General features: G+C 29.0%; 1 protein-coding gene across 1 annotated transcript; it reads right to left on the reverse strand.

The window, feature by feature from the left end:
- Nucleotides 1-8446: 8446 nt before the first annotated feature.
- Nucleotides 8447-9701, reverse strand: LOC100249843 (oil body-associated protein 1A). Its single transcript, XM_002264191.4, has 3 exons — nt 9503-9701; nt 9004-9407; nt 8447-8874 (listed from the first exon to the last, which is right to left on the reverse strand). Exons 1-3 carry the CDS (start codon nt 9622-9624, stop codon nt 8699-8701), a joined length of 702 nt encoding a protein of 233 aa, XP_002264227.1. The 5' UTR covers nt 9625-9701; the 3' UTR covers nt 8447-8698.
- Between the last annotated feature and the right edge of the window lie 10132 nt (nt 9702-19833).

A 19833-nucleotide genomic window follows, 5' to 3' on the forward strand; every position in this document is an offset into this window, starting at 1 on the left:
TTATTTTCCTTCCATTTTTCCTTACTTTTTTATTTGTGGTTAACCAAACAAAAGAAAATGAATTCTTTTTTTTTTTTCCCTTGAATTTTCCATGGATAACCAAACAAGTGAAAAAAATTATATTCCTTTCCTTACCTTTTTCTTTTCTTCCATTTTTCCTCTCAATTTTCTTTCTCTCGCATTTTCCGGGAACCAAACAGAGCATTAGGTATTACTATTATTCCAATCATTTACTTATTTTAAAACTTCACCTTTAAATAATCTTTCAAAGTTCTTGTTTCTAAATTTAATTTTCAATTTTCGTAAATTCCCAATATTCCCACTAATTTATTTAATCATCAGCATTTTATTTATTTATTTTAAAACTCCATTTTAAATCAAATTCTTTAAAACTTCTGATTTCCGAATTAAATCCCTAATCCCGAAAATTTCAATATTCACATTAATTTATTTAATTATTATTATTAAACAATTCGTTAAAGTTTCCATTTCCGATTTTAATTTCTAATTCCAAAAATTCCAATATTCACATTAATCTATTTAATTATTTTATTTTATTTATTTATTCTAAAATTCCATTTTAAACAATTCGTTAAAATTTCCATTTCCGATTTTAATTTCTAATTCCAAAAATTCCAATATTCACATTAATTTAATTTATTATTATTATTTTATTTATTTATCCTAAAATTCCATTTTAAACAATTCGTTAAAATTTCCATTTCCGATTTTAATTTCTAATTCCAAAAATTCCAATATTCACATTAATTTAATTTATTATTATTATTTTATTTATTTATCCTAAAATTCCATTTTAAACAATTCATTAAAATTTCCTCTTTCGATTTTAATTTCTAAATCCAAAAATTCCAATATTCACATTAATTTAGTTTATTATTATTATTTTATTTATTTATCCTAAAATTCCATTTTAAACAATTCATTAAAATTTCCACTTTCGATTTTAATTTTTAATTCCAAAAATTCCAATATTCACATTAATCTATTTAATTATATTATTTTATTTATTTATCCTAAAATTCCATTTTAAACAATTCATTAAAATTTCCACTTTCGATTTTAATTTTTAATTCCAAAAATTCCAATATTCACATTAATCTATTTAATTAATTTATTTTATTTATTTATTCTAAAATTCCATTTTAAACAGTTCACTTAAAACTTTCGATTTCCGAATTAAATTTCTATTTCTGAAAATTCCAATATTCACATTAATTTATTATTATTATTTTATTTGTTTATTCTAAAAATCCATTTTAAACAATTCATTAAAATTTCCACTTTCGCTAATTCCAAAATTCCAACATTCACATTAATCTATTTAATTATTGTTATTTTATTTATTTATTCTAAAATTTCATTTTAAAACAATTCATTAAAATTTCCATTCCCGATTTAATTTCTAATTCCAAAATTCACATTAATCTATTTAATTGTTATTATTTTAGTTATTTATTTTGAAATTCCATTTTAAACAATTCTTCAAAATTCCAATTTCTGAACTTAATTTCCGATTTCCAAAATTCTAATTTCTTTCAAATTTAATATCCAAAATTCCAATTCTTAAATTTATTTTTTCAAGACTCGAATCTTCAAATAATTTTCGAGACTCTAATTTCCAAATAAATCTCAAAAATCCAGTTTTCTCTCGAATAGCTTTAATCCCACTCTGTTTTTTTAAATAATGTTCTATTTCTTTTGATGTTTACACAAGCAAGAATGATGAATCTTCATAATTCCGAAATAATGGGATTCGCGAGATTAATTCAGGCAAGATCAATCGGGTTTTTGGTGGGGCCCCCACATATGTGATTTTATGACTGACTGATTGATTAATTGATTTATTTACCATGCTTGTTTGATTTATTCTATTCCTTGACATGCGCATAATTTTATCTATTCGTCATTCGCTAATCTTGTCTCATGATAGCGCATTCGTGACTGGAGGACTAGGTACGCATCCACTCATATTTTGTTCATTCTTTACACATGCTTTGCTTCCTACATCGTGCATGATTAAGGTGAGTATCCATTGACTTTCTCATTGATTGCCGCGTCAGCTTCATTCTATTAGTAGAGACCCGATTTCAGGGACTTAGAGGGGTGCTACGGTTCATACTGTACCTTCCCGATAAGTAACCTGACCCCTGAGCCCGATCCGGTTTTTCACAGACCACCTTTTCCAAAATAAGGAGTCACACTTAGGGTTTTTCTTTCTTATTTTGTTTACCCTTTAAAAATAAAACAAAAATAAGTGGCGACTCCAAGTCATTTTCCTTAATCAAATAAAATCTATTTCTCAAAATAAAAATCGAGCTCGCCATCGAGTGGGAAACGCATGAGCCGAAATGCGGGGTCCACAACCCTTCAAAACTATTTTGAGTATTTTCTATCACAATATTTGACAAACTTTTTTATCTTAATTTTTTTAATAATTATTTTGAAAATTTATTATTTTTAGAAAACTAATTTTTTAAACAAATATATTCTAAAAATATATCATTTAAAAAAAATAATTTTGACATATTTTTAGTTATTTTTTATATACACAATTTTAAAAATATACATTTTCCAAGATGTTTGATTTTTAAATAATCATAATAATAATAATTTACTTTTATTTTTTTTGAAAAATGGTGTATTTTTTTCCAAATCACTAAATTAAATTAAATTTTATTGAGGTTTACAAAAAAAATTAAAATTAAAATTAATATTTTTCTACTCTTTTTTTTCATAGTCAATAAAGATCATTTTTGGAAAGATAAAAAATTCATATCATTCTTCTCAATTTTTACACTTTGTCTAGATCTTGGACTTAAATGGTGAACTTATATGGATCAAAGTTTAATTTTTGAGCCCAACTAAGTCTAAAACATAATTGTCCCTTTTTCTTTTTGACTTTTTTTCCTCACTTGAACGGCTCAATTGGTGGACCTCCCCACCTTTTTCTTCCTTTTTTTTATTTTTTTTCTTTGCATTTTCCCTCCCCAATCCCTGCTGCCGCATTCTCACATTCTCACCAAATCAAATTATGTTTTATATTACGATTAAATAAATTAAATTTTGTTCTTTTTTAATACTTTGATTTTAATTAATTTTGTAAAATAATTCTTCTTCTCCTTTTTTCCCTATTTTTGAAAATCTATTGAATAAGAAAAGCAAACTTTATTTTTTAAAAATACAATTCATTTATTCATTTTTGTATTAAATTTTTATTTTAACATCATTGTAATTAATGCATTAAAATAAATTAATTTTTAATATAAAAATATGCTCACCTATAATAATTAATAATCTAATAAATAAATAAATAAATAAATAAATGCTATATATATAGATAATATTTTATTCTTTTTAGCATTTATAATATTTTTATATTTATAATTTTTATATTATGAGTCTCATTTTTTATATTAATATTTTTAATTTTTTTTTATAGAATATTAAACCTAAATTTAAAAGAAAAAAACACCATCCATAAGTTGAAACTGAATTTTTTGTTTTCTTAAAAAAAAAAAAACTTACCTTTAATTTCATTCAACAAAAAATTAGTAATGATAATTTTTTAAGAGTATTTAATTTTAAGCACAGTATTTGAAGGTATATAAAATTAAAATTTTAAATATAATTCTCATCATAATAAATTGATATTTAAAAAAAAACTAATTTTTTTTATTAAATATATAAAAAAAGTACATTTTTGTTTAATTAAAAACTTAAACCGGTAAAATTGTTTTTATTTTAATAAATAATGTTTTTAAAAAGCACATTATATGTTTTTTTACCTATTATTTAATAATTGTTATCAAAATCATAATAATGACAATAAAAAACTTAATAAGCTAATACATTCTACTATTTATAATGGTAATTTTAGTTATTACTTTTAGGTAAAAACAAGGTTGTCACCAGTAACATATTTGATATAGAGATTGAAATGGTGATGAATGAGTGATAGATTACTATTTACCGATATACTTTTAATTACTACCATTATTACTTTTAGGTAAAAACTATACTACCATCTTCAATAACATGTTTGATGTAAAGACTAATATGTTTGATGTAAATACTAAAATGTCGGTGCATAAAATTCTATTTACTGTTGGTGTAAAAATAAATTTAATTTTAAATAAAAGAATTTTTATTTTCTAAAAGTACCCGCTTTATGATAATAATTTAAAAGCAATAGAGTTGGAAATAAAATTACTTTAGATAGCACCATTGGTAATTGAATTTAATCTTTAATATTTTAATCCCATTGAAACAGTCACAATTGACCCCATTGAAACAGCCACAATTGACGTCCCCCCCCCCCTATACCTGAAAAATTTTATATGTATTATTGGTACTCTTACGTAATAAGAAGAATAGGTAATAGAAGAAGAAGAAAAAAAAAAAAAAAAGGAAAAAAGAAAAACTTGGACATAATAAAAATATATAAATTTATGTGAAAAAAATAATAAGAATATTACATAAAAAAAACTTCCGTAGAAAAAAGGAAATCCACTTCAAAAATTTAGGAATATATATATACTCGTATCACGAAGTTGTCAAATCAAAATTGGAGTTCGGTTCTTACAATTAAAATATTGGTATCCTAACTGTAAATTGAAGGGAAAAATATAAAGAAAAATAAATAAAAATAAAAAATAAAAAATCTTTTTATATATTATTTTAAATCCATTTAATTTATTTTAACTATTTCTTGATATAAATTTTTAATCTTTTTAGATATAAATATTTAATTAATTTTAATTATATTTAATTTATTTGATATTGTCCAAGACACAATCAAACATAAAAAGAAAATTATTTTTCTTAATTTTTTTTTCTTGTTCTTGTACCACTTCGAGGCAAACATAACCTAAGGCTATGTTTGGTTTCCGGAAAGTACAAAGGAAAGAAAAAAAATGTTAAGAAAAATGATTTTCTCATGTTTGATTGTCCTGTGAAAAATATCAAAGAAAATAAAATATAATTAAAACTAATTAAAAACTTATGTATTTTTAAATTATTTAATCTTTATATTGATGAGTTAAAATAAATAAAATGAGTTTGAAGTAACAAAAAAATTAATTTATCAACTTTTAATCTATTTTTTATTTTCCTTCACTTTTTCTTTTCTTCTACTTTTCCTTTATATTTTCTTTCCCTCGCATTTTCCCTCAAATTTTCCGGGAACAAAACATAGCCTAAAAGTCCCAAACAAATGTCAATTACTCCAAATTTCAGTTCAATTCTCACAAAAACGCTTTATGATACCTCATTTTTGCCTTTAATGCTGCAGAACTTATGCCTAGTAGGAATGGCAAAGGCCTGATTTTCATAATCCGAAAACATCCCATTGTCCAGTGGAAGCATCTACATATTCAAATATTCAGTAACCCATCCCGCCGGACCGACAGCGGCGGCCCATCAATGAAGCCATCATGACCAACTGATTCAAGCTCAAACCCAACGCAACTTCCCTACGAGAGCTAGGGCCAGAAAAAAACCTAATTTTTAGAAAACTAATTTTTTTTAAAAATATATTCTAAAAATATATCATTTAAAAAAATTAATTTTGAGATATTTTTAATTATTTTTTATATACACAATTTTAAAAATATATGTTTTCCAAGATGTTTGATTTTTAAATAATAATAATAATAATAATAATTTATTTTTATTTTTTTTGGAAAATGATGTATTTTTTTCCAAATCATTAAATTAAATTAAATTTTATTGAGGTTTACAATAAAAATAAAAATAAAAATAATATTTATTATTATTATTTTTTCATAGTCAATAAAAATCATTTTTGAAAAGATAAAAAATTTCATATCATTCTTTTCAATTTTCAAACTTTCTTTAGGTCTTGGGCTTAAATAGTATACTTATATGGATCAAAACTTAATTTTTGGGTCTAACTAGATCCAAAAGATAATTATCCCTTTTTCTTTTTGACTTTTTTTTTTCCTCACTTGAACGGCTCAATTGGTGGACCTCCCCATCCTTTTCTTCCTTTTTTTTTTCTTTGCATTTTCCCTCCCCAATCCCCGCCATTCTCATCAAATTAAATTAAGTTTTATATTACAATTAAATAAATTAAATTTTGTTCTTTTTTAATACTTTGATTTTAATTAATTTTGTAAAATAATTCTTCTTCTCCTTTTTTCCCTATTTTTGAAAATCTATTGAATTAGAAAAGCAAACTTTATTTTTTAGAAATACAATTCATTTATTCATTTTTTTATTAAAGTTTTATTTTAACATCATTGTAATTAATGCATTAAAATAAATTATTTTTTAATATAAAATATATGCTCACCTATAATAATTAATAATCTAATAAATAAATAAATACTATATATATATATATATATATAATATTTTATTCTGTTTAGCATTTATAATATTTTTATATTTATAATTTTTATATTATGAGTCTCATTTTTTATATTTTTATTTTAAATTTTTTTTATAGAATAATAAACCTAAATTTAAAAAAAAAAACACCATCCATAAGTTGACTGAATTTTTTGTTTTCTTAAAAAAAAATAATATTAACTTACCTTTAATTTCATTCAACAAAAAATTAGTAATGATAATTCTTCAAGAGTATTTAATTTTCAAAGCAATATTTGAAGGTATATAAATTAAAATTTTAAAAATGTTTGCATTAAAATTTTAAATATAATTCCCATCATAATAATTTGATATTTTTTTAAAAAAAAAAGAAAAACTAATTTTTTTTATTAAAAACGTAAAAAAAAGTACATTTTTGTTTAATTAAAAATTTAAACTAGTAAAATTGTTTTTATTTTAATAAATAATGTTTTTAAAAACCACATTATATGTTTTTTTACCTATTATTTAATAATCATTGTAAAAATCATAATAATGACATAAAAAACCTAATAAGCTAATACATCCTACTATTTATAATAGTACTTTTAGTTATAACTTTTAGGTAAAAACAAGGTCACTAGGAATATATTTGATATAAAGATAGAAATGATGATGAATGATAAATGGATTATTATTCACCGTTATACTTTTAATTACTACCATTATTACTTTTAGATTAAAACTATACTTAGAGACTAAAATGGTGATTGATCAGTGCATAAAATTCAACTTAATGTTGGTGTAAAAATAAATTTAATTTTAAATAAAGAATTTTTATTTTCTAAAAGTACCCGCTTTATGATAATAATTTAAAAGCAATAGAGTTGGAAATAAAATTACTTTAGATAGCACCATTGGTAATTGATTTTAATCTTTAATATCTTAATCCCATTGAAACAGTCACAATTGACCCCATTGAACTGAAAAATTTTATATGTATTATTGGTACTCTTACGTAATAAGAAGAATAGGTAATAGAAGAAGAAAAAAAAATAAAAGAAAAAGAAAACTTAGACATAATAAAAATATATAAATTTATATGAAAAAAATAATAAGAATATATAAATTTACATAAAAAAAACTTCCATAGAAAAAAGGAAATCCACTTCAAAAAATTAGGAATATATATATATACTCGTATCACGAAGTTGTCAAATCAAAATTGGAGTTCGGTTCTTACAATTAAAACATCGATACCCTAATTGTAAATTGAAGGGAAAAATACAAAGAAAAATAATTAAAAAAATATTAAAAAATCTTTTTATATATTATTTTAAATCCATTTAATTCATTTTAACTATTTCTTGATATAAATTTTTAGTCTTTCTAGATATAAATATTTAATTAATTTTAATTACATTTAATTTTCTTTGATATTGTCCAAGATACAATCAAACATAAAAAGAAAATTATTTTCTTTAATTTTTTTTTCTTGTACCACTTCGAGCCAAACATAACCTAAAAGTCCCAAACAAATATCAATTACTCCAAATTTCAGTTCAATTCTCACAAAAACGCTTTATGATACCTCATTTTTGCCTTTAATGCTGCAGAACTTATGCCTAGTAGGAATGGCAAATGCCTAATTTTCATAATCCGAAAACATCCCATCGTCCACTCCAGTGGAAGCATCTACATATTCAAATATTCAGTAACCCATCCCGCCGGACCGACAGCGGAGGCCCATCAATGAAGCCATCATGACCAACCGATTCAAGCTCAAACCCAACGTAACTTCCCTACGAGAGCTAGGGCCAGATAAAAACCTACAGAAAATTCTCTATTGCTGACAACATTTCGTTCGTCCAGGCACTTTCGTTACTGAATCCTGTACGCTTTAATCCTCCTCCAAAAAAAAATCTGGTTGAACTGGTGGTTATACCTCCAAAAAAAATTGGAGTACTGCTTGGGGTACTCCGACAGTAGATATTAATGAAAATCTCGTTGCCGGAGACATTCTTTCCATTCAGTCTGTCGCCCATAACGAGAACCCAGTCATTTTTCTGAGCCACGTACTTTTTGAGTGGTGGTATGAATTTAAAGCAAGTCTTATCTATTACAGGTTGAAAGACCCCATGTACACAGGAAAGTGATACAGCAATAGACGAACACAGAACATCACATAGGCCCTCATACACTTTTATGTACTTTCTCTACTCACTTGTGTACTATATATCTACCACTACATACTACTTTATCTGCCACTTAAGCGTAAGGAGAGAGCATCACCTATAAACCCCAATTTACTATTTTATGTACTGTCTCTGACCCACTGGTATATTACTCACACAAAAACCCTAGGAACAGACTCTGTGGGCTTGCAATCAACCTCTCTCAGCTTCGTCTGGAGCCCCGTCCCTGCACCATTTGCCAATGGATGTATGCCGTGCTCTGGGCCTTTCATGTACGCTCTGTTCTCCCTCTCCTTATCAAATATCACTCCAAAGCGCTTCTCACAATCTGCCATTAATTATCAAACGAATGACACTCGTTGAGATCACAAAAAATGAATCCCTAGGGGTAACTGCAATGTTGCAGCTGATAGCATTATCCCAAGATAATAATAAACACTAGATACTAGGCACTTACCACGTGCCAATTTTTCATCAAGCTGGCCATCCCTAGAGAGCGCCATCATGATCTGAGGGAGACCAAGAGGGAGATTATCACCTCTGTCAACCTGCCAGAAGTGAATTGTCTTCCCATACGTCTTGCACACCTTCTCCAGGTCCTGCCTCTCCACCAGTGCCGGCATCCTGGGCATGAAAAGCACGCCGCTCTTCACCTCAAACTCGTGAGAGTGCCACAGCGGCTTCTCCATATCGGGTAGCGTCATGAAAAGATTCTCGGATATGATGTATTCCAACCCAATAAGCTTAGCGTCTGCCTCCGGACCATCATATATCAGGCACTGCCGCATCTCCTCGTTCTGGTGCGCGCAGAAGTGATGCGCTTCCACTTGCCGCGTCATGTCATGGCCATAGAAATGGAACCTGCAGACCCAGAATTAATAATTAAGATTATCTTAAAAAAAATTATCATTGATTCAGAAGAATCTACAAAAAAGATGAAGAATAAGGGGGGCTACGCGCAGAGGTGTTGGTGAATTTTGTTGATAGGGCCGAATCCTTGGATGGCAGATGTGGCTGTCTCGAGAAGGGCGGTGGTGGTATGAGTGGGCTCGCCGGGAACTTCAGGATGAGTCGACATGGCTTTCTTTTTTCCTCCTTCGCTTTGCTTTCTTCAATCTTTACCCGAAAAAAGGGTGCACAGGACCATTTAAGGGTGAGACTGGGCTTCAAATGCGAGGCTTATGCCTGGCAAATGGCTTTCCATGCATTCCTACACGTGGCATCAGTTTCTTTACGTGTCTTATTGCTGGTGTAACGTGGCTATCAACGTGGCCTCTTGGCAGGAGAGGCAAGGCGTCAAAATTAAAATTTATGGATTGATGGGAGATATTCATTACAAATATAAATTTTACTGTCTTTTTATTTTTTATTTTTTATCATTGTTTATTAGATGCAAAGGGAATATATGTATTATTAACTTTATTTAGAAGAATAATAAAATCACGGAATTATTACTGATAATTGAGACTCAAGAGACACTCAAGACAACAAACAACGACAAAATTGATTCAAAATTACGGATAATTGACAATAGAACATTCAAATCATCACTTCATGCAATGGATAGTCATATTTATTATGTTGATCAGGCTCTGAATATTACAAACTTTTCTTTTCACTAAATTTCAATTTCATATGGCCTATTAAATCACATCTAAGATGCAAATAAAAAGAAAGATTTGACAACTATTTCATACCTAATTAATGTTGTTTATGATCCTTCTATCAAAAGGACAGGCTAATATGGAGATATGTTCTCTCAAGCTAGAGTGAGAGTGAACGTGGGTGCCTAGCTTATCCCCAAACATAGTGAAGACATCCTTTGATAAAAATTTGATAAAAATATCAACAAATTGAGAATATGATTCATGCCTAATTGGTGTCTCAACTGATTCATGTCCAGCTGGTGCTCCTTGAATGAGGGAGTAATCAACAAAATTTATAACCTATTACACCATGTACTAGGGTAGCAGAGACAAAACTATTATAGCATAGTGGCTCTAGGATCGTTCACTGGGATGGGTTTTCACTTCACAAATGATATTCAAATTAGGAAAATAGGTGATTTTCTTATGGATGTTAGCTTTAAAAGAAGATGTAAATGTTTTAGAAAGATTTAAACTAATCTAAGCTAACATTAAAGACTAAAATGAAAGGATGTAAAAACAAGTTTCTCAAAGATAGGATAGCTATGCTCTGGCTCTTATGCAAATTGGAAATCTCAGGATAGGCTCCTCGCGTTGGGGTTGCAACTATGGTGATACTTGCTTCCCGAACCGGTATGGATTTAGCAAATCAAGTTTTAATCCTTTAAAATGGCAAAACAAATGGTAGTGAATTTCATCAATGGTTATTCACCTTAGACTTCCTTTGAATGGCTCGTAAGAGATAACTAATGGTCTAAAGCCAAAAGCTTACCAAATATTGGCAACTCAAAGTCATTCTAGGTGATAAACTCACCTTTCAATGGCCATTGAAATTGGTTCTAACGGATTAATGAAAAATGACTATCTTACCTTCCAGGTGCGAGAAATTTCCATGGGATTGCATCCAAGTCATCACATAACATCCATACTTTGAGAAACTAAAAGTTTTATCCAATCATCCTCTGAGGAAAAGCCCTCAGAGGAAAAGCCCTCAGAGGCTGTTTGACTACTAAGAAAATAGAAATGGGGAAGAACAGGAGAAGAGAGAAAAACAGAGCAAGGCTCTGTATAGTCTATATATTTAAATATCTATATATTGATCGATATCTATTACAATGGATGCAAGGGAATATATATAGAGAAGTTTTTCCAACCTTCCTAGCTAAGAAATCTTATGGTTGGTGGATTATAAGGAGAAGAATGAAAATTTATACAAAAATATCTGAAGAAAAGATCTAAAAGAGTCGGTGCACAAATATCCTAGTTTTGCACGTTGCATGGTGACTTGCGAAAATTTCGCAAGTTGATTTCGCAACTTAGAATCCACTTTCGCACGTTGAGCTCCAAGTTCACAAGTTGCAAAATCACTTTCGCAAGTTGGGCTTTAATTTCGCACGTTGGAGTTCCAAATTCGCAAGATGCGAATTTGTCCTTCAACTGGATGCAGTTGTCTTGCGAAGGCCATATCTTCCTCATTTCAGCTCCAAATCGTACACGGTTTGAAGCGTTGGATTCTTGACTTCCTGAGCTTTGAAATGGCATATAGAATGTAGAAAATGGACTTCGGAAAGTGCTCCAAAAGTGCAAAAGAAGACTGTAGCTGCTGTCCTCTGTTTTCTTCACTCTGTTTTTCTTCTCTCCGTTGTTCTTTCCTTGCATACTTTGAACGACTTTGGCAAAGGGCTATGGAGCTCCAAAGCTTGGTTCTTCATGAATTTGAGCTTCCAAAAGCTTTGCCATGAACTATATACAGCTCTCCCTCATTCTTGGATTGCTTTGGTGTAGCTAAAAGCTATCAAAAACACCAAAACTTAACACAATTTGATTAGAAATGATTGCAAAGGCCCTTAACATGCCAATTGAGCTAAAAGGTAATAATTACTACTCAAGAGTGTTTAAAAGAGTTAATTACAAGTTACAAAATAGCACTTTTTGAGTAATAATCAGAATATGTGGAAACATAATAAGTAATAAGAGTGCTTATATAACTATTTTCTTTCATACAAAATGATATTCAAACTCAATATATTTAGAACAAACATGCATGAAACATTGGATTAACAGATATTTTAAGAGCTCTAATATTGTCACAAAATAATTTTGGTGGTTTAAAGAAGGGCACACCATTATCTCATAGAAGATAAGTAATCCAAGTTAACTCAACTATAAAGAAGGCTAAAGAGCAATACTCTGCCTTGGTGCTCAAGTGAGCAGAGATATAATTTGCTCCAATAAAGGCATAATAACCCATGGTGCTCCTTCTTGTAGTGGGACAAATTGCCCAATTGACAACACTAAACCCATAAATAGATATTAGACAGGTGGAAAAATAATGTAAACCAAAGTGTTGGATTCTTTTAAGGTATCTTAAGATATGATTTACAACCTTCAAGTGAGTCACAATAGGGTTATTAAAAGATTGACATACCCAATTAACTGCGTAAATAATATTTTCCCTATGAAATCTAAGTATTGGAGGGCTTCAACAATATTTTGAAAAGTAATAGCATCAATTAAGACTTTGTTTGAATGAGAAGGCTTGTGTGCAAGAACTTGAGGTGTGGTAGTGGGATTACTGTCAAGTATCTTAGTTCTGGAAAGTAGGTCATGTTTACATTTATGTTGAGACAGAAAAACTTTTTCATCAAAATATTTAAACTCCACACCAAGAAAATAATGTAATGAGTCAAGATCTTTAATTGCAAATTCATGATTGAATTTCTCAAGAAGACTTATAATAAATTGGTTATTGTTTCCTGTAATAAGAACATCAGCCACATAAATGAGAAGAACTATAGTAATGTCATGAGTGCGATAAATAAATAAAGATGAGTCTACTTTGCTACAATAGAAATTAAGTTGGAGCAAAAATTGTGAGAGGCAATCGAACCAATCATGAGACACTTGTTTTAAACCATGCACATAATGATTTCTTTAATAAACACACATAATTAGGAAAAAAAATCAATAAATCCCAAAAATTGCTCCATGTAGACCATCTCCTTTAAGTGCCCATGCAAGAACATGTTCTTTATGTCCAACTAGCACATCCTCCAATTAAAAGAGAAAGATATAACTATGACAAGATGAATGTTAGTTGGTTGAACCATAGGATTGACAGTTTTGTCGTAATCCACTCTTGATATTTGTGTGAAACCTTTTACAACCAAATTAGACTTAACATGATCAATAGAATCATCTTCTTTATATTTAATATAATATAAAAAAATGAGTATTGCTTTGAATATGACTAATAATAACTGAAAGCCCAAAAGAGAACACCCAAAGGGAGAGTGGGGGTGAATGAGTGATTTCAAAAATTTAAAACAATATTTGTAAATTATAATCACTTTTCTTATCCCAAGATATTATAAGGATAACCTGGATATTCAAATAAAATTTTACCCTAATTAAAAATCTGATTTTTATTGTTGATAGCCAAAGATTAATTGTATATGTTGAACTATGTTAGGGATAATAATAATCACTACCAGAATGACCAACCTAACAAACTCAACAAAAATTCCCACAAATCAATAATTAGTTATATGTATAACTACCATAAGATAACCAATTCAGCAAACTCAACAATCAGTTAATCAATCAATCCAATATATTTAATATCTTCAACCAGAAAATATGTAGGAATAAATATAAACCTTTTATAATAGCTCTGCAAGATATTTGGTTAAAACAAATTAACCCATTCTAAGCAATTCAAACCTTATATTAGATATAAAGAGACATACAATGAGACACATGATTTTTTACATGGAAAACCCCCACAAACCTGTGAAGATAAAAAACCACGAGGTTTAAGACCTATTAATCTAAATCCACTATTCGAAATCAAGTCACACAGATTTACCTGACTGTTTTACCCTAAAGACTTACTCTCCAATACTTACAACTAGATCTACGTCCACGACGCAACAACTACATATTGCTCCCAAGTAGATCTTTCGGTCTCTTCGAAGGGATTATGGTCTTCAACCAACAATTTAAAGAATCAAATCATTGAATGAAAGAATGAGAATGGTGTAGCAAATTAGGCTTTCCTTTCAAAGAGTACCTCTAAAGAATAGAAGGTCTCCAACAAACTCTAAAATCTCTATGATTTTTAAACCTGAATTTCGAAGCCCAAAACTCTAACCCTTAAAGGGTTACAAGAAAGGTATTTATAGGCAAAAACCATAAGGATTTCGGTATTTCAAGTTTTCAAATTTGAGTTTGATTGAAATTCATTCAAAATACATTTCTAAACTCGGTAGGACTGACATGACTGCTTGAGTGCTCTAATTGCTTGAGCAAGATTAACCGCTTGAGCGGTCCCTATTTTTTAAAAAACATTTTAAAAACTTTTTAAGCTAAAAAACGATATTGAACCTTTTATACCTCAAAAGAGCCTAATATGCAATCAGCCAAACCTTTTTAAATGTACCTGTGATTTCCCAATTGGACAAACAACAACCTTTGATATTCAATGGAAAACAAGTCACTATCTAAAAAGACTTCTATAATCAAACATTAATTAGAACAAAATTACCAACATATAGACAAGACTCAATGTCCTAACATAATATACTCATTTGGAGACAACAACATTGATTCTAGATGGTTGAGGAATAAGCTCTCATGTGTTATTATCATGAAGGGTTTGACGTTCATTTTCATGGAATTAGTACAACGTAAATCCTTGAGAGTAGTTTTCAAGGTCTATAATTTAGATGGAATGAGATCATGCACACAAGAAGAGGTTGGTGATGAAGTAGCAAGAGCAACATATATAGTCACTGAGATAAGAAAGTGACTTTCTGGCTTGAATGGGTCAAATTTATGGCACTAACTTAGTTGGAAAAACTTGTGACGTGACATTGTGTTCAAGTTAAGCTTAAATGAAAGAAAAAGCACGTGCAAGACATTCATCTATAGTTGGAATTGAATTATCTAAAGTTATAGTAGATGGAGCCATGAGAATAGAAGTAGAATTTATAGGAGAAGTTAAGTTAGTTGTACCATTCAAGCTAGGTTGATTTTCTTCATTATTTCCTATAATATTTGAAATATAATTTGCAACAAAACCAATGTTACAATAATAAGGGAAAATATTATAACTTTCTTCCTCGAACTTTGTCAAACTTCTTGGATTTTTTGAATCAATTGGGGAGGTAGTTTCCTTATTAGTTAGTTGAACTAAACTATTCTTTCAAAGAAAGAAAGTCATACATTTCCAAATTTATAGAATTATAGACCACATGTAAGGACTTGTAAGGAAAGGTGCCTTCATAAACAAACAGTTTAGAAATATAAACTTGCCTTATTTGAGGTTTCAAGCATCTATAACCCTTATGAATCATGCTATATCCGAGAAAGGTACATGGATAAGTCTTCTTGGTAAACTTTGAATCACTTTGATAATATAGTGATGGAAAGCATTGACATCCTAGCACTCGTAAGCCACTATAGTTAGGATGCCTTTTACAAAGCTTAAAGTAAGGGCTAACATTATTAAGAGTTGAGGAGGACAATATGTTTATAAGATAACAAATATAAGAAAGACTTCAGCCCAAAGAGATAATGGCAAGTTGGTGCAAAAAAGCATAGTTGATCTTGTTTCAACAATATGCCGGTGTTTTTGCTCGACTATTCTCTTTTGTTCAAGAGTTCTAGGACATGAAACATATAATTTTATTCTACTATTCTGAAGACGCTCAAGAAAAATATTAGAGCTAATTTCTCCTATACCATCACATTGAAATACTTTAATTCTTCAGTCAAACTAATTTTCTACCAATTTTTGAAACTTATAGAAAAAGACAAAAAATTCAAATTTCTGTTTTGAAGGATAAAGCCATGTAAATCATGAATAATCATCAACAAATATAACATAAATTGTAGTTACATGAGCTAGACCCCAAAGATTATATCTTATCAATAAGAAATTTAGAAAGTTTATTTGAATAATGAAAATGCAATTTACAACTCTTCTCCATTTGACAACTAATACAAAAAAAGGTTTTGTTATCTAATAGGTTATATTAATAACTTTTTCTTTAATAAGGAAAGAATCTTGGAATTTGGATGTTTAATTCGTTGATGCTAAATTGATGAAGAAATACCTTTCTTTATTACACTAAATATCTCTTGATAGTTTCCATCCAAAGCATAAAATTGTCTTTTCTTATGCTCCCTTGCTATCATCCTTTCATTTTTATCCTCAGCAAAAAAAGTTAGATGAGGTGAATTCAAAGTTACATAAATTATATGTAGTAAATTTTTCAATAGGTAACAAATTTTTCTTCAAATTATGAACTACTAACCTAGCTTTTAAATCCGATTTTCCTTCATTTTCAAGAAGACAAACATCTCCAATATGAGAAATAGGTAGACTATTTCCATCTACAACATAAATAACATCATTCTCATCATATGATTTAATATGATAAAGTTTGCCTACATTGTTTATCATGTGTGAGGTAGCACTCTTTTTAGCACCAAAGAGTTATTATCTTTGGACTCAAGAAGCCAAAAAAATCATTAAGCACAAGGGTCTTGCAAAATCATTGGTCAATGAAGAATGGTTTGAGTCACAATATGATGACATATCTAGAACAATGCTGATCCCTAGTTGCATAGAAGATTCTAGTTATGGTTTCCTTGAAAGATGATAAGTTTTTCATAAATGGTTCATGAAATTAGGCAATCAATCAAAGACTATAGTGCACTACCTCAAAATTGGAAGGATAACTTGACTTGGTCATCGAGATGAGTTTCCCATTGTGAGTGAACTAGTGTCTATGGTTATATATTAGACTAGACCTACAATGAATCATAACATTGGCTATTGAATAGTCATGATTCACCAAGTTATAATGTTGCATGAGATCCCCACTTTGAGATAATATTGATCTAATATTGAAGTCTTTAGTTAGTTTAACTTATGGGTGAGAACCCAAGGTAGTTATATACTACTTATGGATTGGATCACTATTAATTAAGACAAGTTATAACAAATATTCTTAAGATAAGCATCATGATATCTCATGAGATTGAGACATGATGACACCTTAGGTGATCCATGCAATAATTCTTTAAGTGGAATTTGGCATATGTCATTCGTGAACTAAAAGTATGTCAGTTGATCATAAAATAAGAAGATATAAATCATAGGGATTGTAGAGGTAATCTTAAGAGGTTGATATTATCTACCTTATTAGATTACAAACACAAGATTATAGGAAGATTGCATGCAATGGCAAGTTACAAACCTGAGAAATTGATTAAATTGGTTTTAATCATTTTTATTTTGATATAATTTCATTATATATTGAAGTGAAATTGACTTGTTTTAGTGAATTATTGAATCAACTTTAGAATTGCATTATAAATGAGTCACTATTTTCCTATGGGTCCCAATAGTTCTCACTCCAACTCATATTCTATTTTGGCACAAAGTTTTGAGGTTTTATGAAGAATTAATCATTTATGTACATAAAGACATTATGGTAAAAGCATCAGGTTGCATAGGAATTTATGATTAATCAAGTTTGGTTTTTCTAGATTGGGCTAATTAATTAATTATAGACTATTTTACCTAATTAATTAATTAGGACCCAATGAGTTAAATTAAGTGACCCAAACCCAAAATGACTCATGTGGCTCAAGCCCATAAGGAAGTCTATATAAAGCCCTTTAGGGACTTAGGATTAAATTCTAAGCCAATGTCTTCCAAAGAGCCTCCATGTCTTTTTCTTTCTCTTTCTCTTTCTCTCTCTCTCTCTTTCTCACACCCTTACCCCCCACTCCCCCCACCCTAAAAAGGTTATGTAGCTACTCTATATAAGTGTCAAAGCTCAAAAAAGGATTGATCAAGTGGAAGATTGCTAGGTGGTCGAGATCATCTTCTATAAGTGGAACTTGATCTAGGAACAACTAAACAAAAGGTGAAATTTCTACTTAGATCTTTATTTTTCACTTTTGTCTTCCATTGTGATTAGATCTAGTGTCACTAGGTTGATAAAGAACATGTACCTATGATTTAAGGGTATCCTAATAATTGGTATCAAAGCCAAGTTACAAAAAACATGCTAAATCCAATCTTAGGCATTCGAACTCTGTTTTGTAGGGTGTTTGTATTCATCATGTAGCAAAAATGGATGAATGTATGGTTTTATTTTTATTTTTTATTTTATATATGAATGTAATAATTAATATATGGATTTTTTTTGTTTCTTTAGATTGGGTTTTGAACTCCATAAGGAGAATAAGATTTTTATTTCTAATGTAATTTTTTTTCCTTTTCTTAGATAGGTTGTAACCTCGGTTTAAAGAGCATAGGATTTTATTTTATTTTTTTCATGTTATATAAAATCTCTACTTTAATCTTATTGGGATAGAAGCCTTAAAAGTATGATATGATGTAACAATAAATGAAATTTATTAATATTTATATTATGATTTCGGTTCTCCTTTCTCTACCCCATTTATGTTTTATACTATTGAGCATTTAGGCCTTACATCTCTTGCATTATACATAACTTAGATGCATTAGGAGTTGCTTGAAAATCATAGTCATAAATTCCTTACAACTAAATGATTTATGAACAACTAGTTCATAGACTTAGACAATCAATTTAAGGTTGTAATGAATTAGCTCCTAATTGAAGGGGATGAATAGTCTTAGTCATTGGGACGAGTTTTTGAAGGTGAATTTAATAGGGTGTATGGTTACACAAGATAATAAAGATTATAAATATTATAAAAACATTAAATCGAGTTTGAGTTAAGCTCATATTGTTCGAATTTTGATCCAAGCCCAACCCAAATTGAGTTCAAGTTGCAAAACTTAACCCAAACTCAACCTAAGTATTGAAAATGCTTGCACAAGCTTGCCCAAACATTGGGTTGGGTTTAGGTTGCGTCAGGCCAACCCATCCAAGTTGTACCCCTATTTGTTTCTTAACCCTAGATCATGTAGGGTACATGTATACTATTCCTAAGCTTTCTAGATTTGCCATAGTGGACATATATGACAATGAAAACCATGATATGTTAGAAATCTAGAGAAGGAAAACACATACTTGGGATTTAAATATTCTTAGATTGAATTCAATCCAATAAAGATAGTTTGTAGGCATTGTGGATCTCGTAGACCCAACAATCTTCCACCCAATTTGTCCCTTCATGAATATTGATATAAGAGAAAGGTGAGTTTCCCTTTCTTTAGAAGGGTGGCCAGGAAGATGTCATTTTACTAAAATTTGCATCATGAAATTAAATTAAAGTGTAATTGAAATTTAAAAAGTCTCATGATTAAATTGCTAATATTTTTATTAAACTTCTTCATTATAAAGAGTATAAAGGCTAATGATACTATTTGGAGTCACAAATCAAGTTGAAGGGTACATATTAGAAAGTAAATTTTAAAAATTAGATTTGATCTGGTTTCTAAAAGTTAGTTGCAATATGTTTTTTGATTTGAGTGGTATATTTAGGTTTTATATTTAAGTAATTGAGTCTTAAAAGTTTTCATATTTTTTGTTATTATGAGTTTTTATTTTATTAGGTATAAGCATCTATAAATATGAGGTTATAAAATAGTTGAATAAGAATGATTGAAGATACAAAGTATTTCACTCAAT

The sequence above is a fragment of the Vitis vinifera genome, chromosome 5 (assembly GCF_030704535.1).
Source record: "Vitis vinifera cultivar Pinot Noir 40024 chromosome 5, ASM3070453v1".
In the NCBI taxonomy this organism is placed as follows: domain Eukaryota; kingdom Viridiplantae; phylum Streptophyta; class Magnoliopsida; order Vitales; family Vitaceae; genus Vitis; species Vitis vinifera.